The 6,000-nt window shown below is 33.5% G+C and overlaps 1 protein-coding gene across 12 annotated transcripts in view; it reads right to left on the reverse strand.

Annotated features, from left to right (window-relative positions):
• The window catches only part of Dgkb (diacylglycerol kinase beta), a 609,362-nt gene that overhangs the window by 348,113 nt on the left and 255,249 nt on the right, over positions 1-6,000 (reverse strand). For all 12 annotated transcript variants that reach the window (XM_010643347.3, XM_033757026.1, XM_010643348.3 and 9 more), the window contains one exon: positions 2,951-3,111. In XM_010643347.3, the coding sequence (XP_010641649.1) occupies positions 2,951-3,111 (161 nt within the window). The remainder of the gene's footprint in view (positions 1-2,950; positions 3,112-6,000) is intronic.

The raw sequence follows: 6,000 nt of genomic DNA on the forward strand, positions 1-6,000 counted from the left end.
CACTTTCACTCTATGCTGTGTAATTGTAATTAATTTTGCAAATTGATGGAATTAATTTGGTATAGGTGTGATTATTTTCAATAGTTCATTTTTTACATTTTGCTAATATTCTGTATTTTTGTATTCTGCCTTATTTTCAGTTTTTTCTATTTAAATTTTTCCTCACATTTCTTTAGACTTTTGCTGTTCTCCGTTTCCAACTCTTGTGTTTTTTGTATTTAAAAATATGTGTTTGATGATATCAGTGTTTCTCAGTGTCAACACTGTTGCTATTTGGAGCTGTGTAATTCTATGTAGTGTGCTTGAGAGGTTGTACTACCCATTGAGGATATTTAGCAACCTCTCTGACTTCTATCCCCTAATTGCCAGAAGCAACTTTCTTTTAGTCATAACAATCAAACATGGGGACTGACATTGCCAAGTATCTTCTGGAAAGAGAGACAATTACACTCTGTTGAGAGCCATGGGCAACTGAACAAAGACTTAAACCTGACTGAGAAGTATTCATTCAGAAAACAGTGCTTCACCTCGAATAAGAGAACTCACTGGCCGTTTTGAGTTTCAGCTTTGGTCTGCTTCCTCCCTCTCCTGCTCCACTGGTGCTGCAGTTCCTTCAGGGTGGAACAAGCAGGGAAAGAAGCAGCTCCCTTCTCAGGGGAGTGACCGGGAATGGAAGCCAGACAATCTCCTGGCCCCGAGAGGTGTCTGAAGTGGTAGTGATCGCTTTGGCAAATGATCAGGGAAGGTCACTGACACATGGACTTAATAAACTCATTTGGGCAAAAGCTAAGCAGAGGACTAGCAAAAACTTAACAGGACACCTTGGGAATGACAGACATAATGTACCATGATGAACTGTTACTTATCTCTGGCTAACTAGAAGGCTATATACATGCTCAGGAGAGACCAAAGAGGATCCCAGCTATCTTCACATTATTGCTTAAAGGAGTGGCTTTGGGCATGACTAGGAGGAACTTGAGTCAGAAATACCAAAAACTGAAATTGTCTTCCAATTATGTGAATTTTGATCCTAAAGAACACATGGATCCATGCAATAACAAGGAGAAGACTTATTATCTAAAATTGAGCATGGACTCCAGTAAATTATACTGACATGGAGGTTGGGATATCTAGAAACCAGGATCAAAATGAAACAAGAATTAAATAAAAAATTCAGGCAGCAGCATTCACACATCAGAGAGGAGCAGGTCTCCACAGGTGAGTCATTAAACAATTAAACAGGAGATGTTGAGAATGAGAATTTGAAGTTATTACAATGTGTCAAATAGAATTTCCAGTTTTCTAAAGAAATATTAAAGTATGTTACATGTTTAGGAAAATCCAAATAATCAAAAAACAAATAAGGGCTCTAATGAAAACTACACATTTTTAAGCTCTTTCGTGGGCCCCAGATGGACTTAGCATATAAAGACTTTAACACAGCTATTATAAATGTATTCCAAATTAATTAACTTGAAAATGTTAATTATTTTTGAAAATAGATAGAAACAAGAAATTGACGTAATCTAAAATACCCAATGACTAAATATAATACAAATGTCCATAGTCTTTGAGAGAAAAAACAGTAAGGGTTATATACCTATAATCTATTATTACTCACTACTAAAATGGAAACCAATATTAACATGGTTTACATAGATGAACTTCAAAAATCTTATGCTAACTGAAAGAATAGAGATGTAAACATCCACATAGTGCATGGTAACTTTTTTATGACAAATCCATGAAACACAAATACTAGATAAAAAGATCAGCTGTTGCTTGGAGCTGAGGGAATGAACTAGAGTTGACTACAACTGGATATTAAGGTTCTTGGTTGGGTGGTAAAATGTCTTAACTTTGGAAAAATTTATAAGAAGAATTTAAAATGTACACATAAATTAAGTCAATTAGCTTGTAAGTTATACACTACTAAAGATTTTAAAATACATTTTATAGTAATATGCATAAAAGTGCTTCTTAGGATAAATGTGGATTCCATTTTTCCATTGGTAGCAAATAATAATAATTACCATACTATTACTATCATTGTATATCATTGTATATTTTGCCATTGTGATCTAGCATTCTTTGAGGCCTTAAAGTGTATATTCATATTATTTGCAACTCTGAAAGAGGAAATAACAAGTCAGATAATACAGGAAAGTGTAGACATTCATATTACTTAATTTGCTTAAGTACTCTAACTGAGATAGACTCTTAAATTCATAGACACAACCAATGATTTTTATGGTCTACTAATGTCTTCCTGTGTGTGTATGTGTTTGCATGTTTGTGTGAGAGAGATGAGATAGATCTACAATGAGTGAAATACATTAAATATAATATACTGCTATAGATAGTATACTTAACTCATAATTGTTGACTACATACAAATAACATAAATGTTAACAGTATTAATTCTTAAGGGATTAAAATTTGAATAACCTTCAACTGCCAAATGATAACTTACTTTCATTGTATCACTAAAAAAGAAATAAAATCAGTCATTTGATTTACTAACCACATGTGAAGAGCAATAGTTTTTTCATCGACTTTAGTAGGTTGAAATGATACTATCACATAGATCTAAAGGAAGATCAAATTTGGTACAATATTTTCACATTTTCCCTAAAATAGTGCTTTACTTTACACTCTAAAACTTGGAAGTATCTTATAAACTATTTAAGCTTCATTTTATTGCCAGAAATGGTCAAACACCAATAACAATATAGTTTCCTTCCTTTGTCTAACACATGAAGAATTTATCAATTGTTGGTACTGACTTTAAATAAATTCAAAAGCTTTATTATTGTCCATTAGAAGAGGTTTTTGTTGACACAAAGATAAAATAAATTATTTAAAATCAGTAAATTTTCATAGAATAAGGGTTTTCCAAGAGTGATTATCTAAGAGAGGTTAAAAAAAAGCTTTAGTGGGAAAATCTTACCACGCCAATGGAAAAGTAATTATTGATGATGCTGTAAGGCACTGGGTCTCCCTTCTCGTCCTTGTCATTCGGTACAACTTCAAACTTCCACCTGTCCAGCAGGATTTCTGTGCTGGTTTCAATACCTTTTAGGATTTTCATCAGATTCTCACCTTCGTAACCTAATGAAAAAAAAGGATAGTGTGAGGGGGAAAAAAATCAAGTAACCAAAGTTGTATCATAATGTGTAAGTGTTGATAGATATGCCTTATTCCAAGACTAAATAATGCATTTCAAGCTATTTCTAATACTATATCAAGAGTGAACTACAGTGCTATTATATTCATATCAAGATGCTACCCTTATCTTTCATCTGCTAAGTAACTATTTTTTTCCTGTGGTACAAGTTCACAGTGAATCCAACTGTCAAATGACATTTCCACTGTATCCCCAACAAATTTCTTTGTAAATATATTCCAAATGTAGCTAGATAATTTTCTGCTTGCTATTTTCTTCCTATGCACCCTATCTCAGAAAGACACCACTCTCAGTGGATGAAGTGTAAGACCTAGATGACTTGACACACTTACTCCCATCCCTCTCTTACCATGATTGTTTTCCCTTTAGCGATACAGAACAGCTTTCTATTTGAATAAAAGATCCTGCTCTTTTTTGGTACTTGGTTTCATTTCATTTCTTACTCTGTCCAATCAGATTTTCCCTTTTCTCATCAGCTAGTTTGTTTCTGTACCTTCACCATGCTTTTAGACTCAGTAACACTACTGTCTGGAAACGACCCTTCCCAGATGGATGAGGTGCTTTTCTAATAATGCAGCCACACAGGAGGCGGTTCTCAAATCTAGCCTTACCCTAGAACTTGTACACTGCATTGTAGGTTGTTCTGCTAGAGGATCCCTTTGCCAGGTCTGTCTCCAGTGAATGCTGAATGAATTCTGTTCAAATGAGGAGCTGCTATAGCGGGCCAATTTTGCCAGAAAAGAAAGCTTTTGCTTAATGCTATACTTTGTAGAATTTCATTTACCTGAGTGCATATAATGCTTCAGTTAAGAGTGTAGCCAAACAGTGTGTCAGTTATTTTTCTGTTTTTTAGCCTCTCTTAACTTTAGTTTCTTCCCCTCTGAAACTTTTAGTTTATTGTATGGATTAAAAGGCCTTAGGATATGAGGCCAACAAACACATATTAACTGGTGTGCTCATATCAAAATAAATGTGAAAGTAAATCATTTACATATGCACACATTTGCACACATACACACTTAGAAGTGCAGTCACGTATTTCCAACATCTTGTTTTGAGTTAGCACGGTATTTTCAGTAGATTTTTTTCCTGTATCCAACTTTAACCTTATTATTTAATAATTTATTTGGTGAACAAAGAAATGCCAGAGACTGAGTTATCAGAGCTATTTACAAACATATTTTGGAAAAATTGAATGGGATAAAAGGAAAAACAATAGGTACTATCTTATGGCAAACAAGAATCAATTCCTTAAAGAAGACTAAGTTACATTAACGATATACTTGTTTAAATACCGGTAAGAAGATGAAGACTGCCCAAAGCTAGAAATAACAAGGGTTCAAATCAGTTCTGAAGTTGTCTTTAGCCTCAGTCTTTAGTCTCAGGGTTATGCCAGAATTGTTCCAATTAACACTAGAACAATGTAGGAATAGCAGTACAGGAATAGAGAGGAATGACTGAATAAAGATTAATTGCCACAGCTCGATTTTAGTAGGGTCACTCAGACAAAAATATTTACTGCTGGATATTTTTTCAAATATTTTATAGCTAAATATGAAAAAGGGTGATATCAATTAATAAAAGAGGCAAGAAAAGGGAAAGAGGCAATAAGCAAATGAAAATTACAACACTTGGAGTTGAGGCCTAATTTACAAATATGATTTGAAATTCTAGACCTCCTTTTAACAAATATTTATGACTTGCTCTTTGTGTTTATGCCTACACTCCTTACAGAATAATATGTAACTATAAATAGTACTCCTGAACTCAAGAAGATAACATTTTAAAATGTCAAAGCAAACGCACAAAAAAACACAAACAAAAAGGTTATTTATAGAAAGAAAGATGTTATTTTATTTTTATTATTTTGATGTAGAACTTAAAATCATTCTAGGCCTTGGAAATAAAATGAAAATGTAATATTTACTAAATATTTTATGACAGAAATTGATGACTAAATCTATCTGAAAAGTCATAATTTTTGCAAATGATGTAATAAGAGGAATGACAACAAATATTCATAAGTGTGTTTTATTTAGAACTCTACCACTTATCTCCTTACCTACACAAACTTCTACTGCCAATACTCATCAAGTTTTTGTTACAGGTTATTTCCAGAAAATTTCAGAAAATGATAATTTAGTCATTTTCAAAGCCCTAGGACATCCAAATTCTTACAGTGTTACATTTTTCCAAAATACAGAAATATATTCTGATTCTAAAACTAGTTTCAGGTCAATATATTCCACTGACCTTGAATAAACCTAATATATATTTTGTCCAGTACTTTGTTTCACAAATATTAATCATAACAATGATGATTAAGTCTCTATAAGTTTCCAAAAAACACTGGACAAAGACATTTAATTAAGTAAGTGATCTCAGCCCAACTACCTTGAAGACAGCACTGCTATTTTCCTTGAAGTCTGGGAAAGAATACAAGCACACACCTTTTCAGTAACGTGTGAATTCACACTCCTGGTAAAAGAATATCTTACTCTCACACGCAAATGGCTTTTCCATTTTCCTAACTCCTCATCTTGGGATCTTTGATGCAGTACTTTACTTTTCCCAAGGTGGCTATTCATTCCTCTGGCAAGTTTCACCAGACTAAGGCTGAAAAGACTCTTCCTGCTTGTCTACCTGCTTCAGGTGCACTGCTTATACATTTGTCTAATTCTTCTCTTCTCCAGTTGGGACAGCCATGGTTCTAGCTCTCATTTAAACAACCAATCCTAAAATGTTTTCACCTTTTCTGACTTGTTCATTTTCTACCCCGAAATAAATAATGTTTTCAAAAACATAAATGGTGA

This window comes from Fukomys damarensis, unplaced genomic scaffold, assembly GCF_012274545.1.
Source record: "Fukomys damarensis isolate Sample0158 unplaced genomic scaffold, DMR_v1.0_HiC HiC_scaffold_4, whole genome shotgun sequence".
NCBI classification, from domain to species: Eukaryota; Metazoa; Chordata; class Mammalia; order Rodentia; family Bathyergidae; genus Fukomys; species Fukomys damarensis.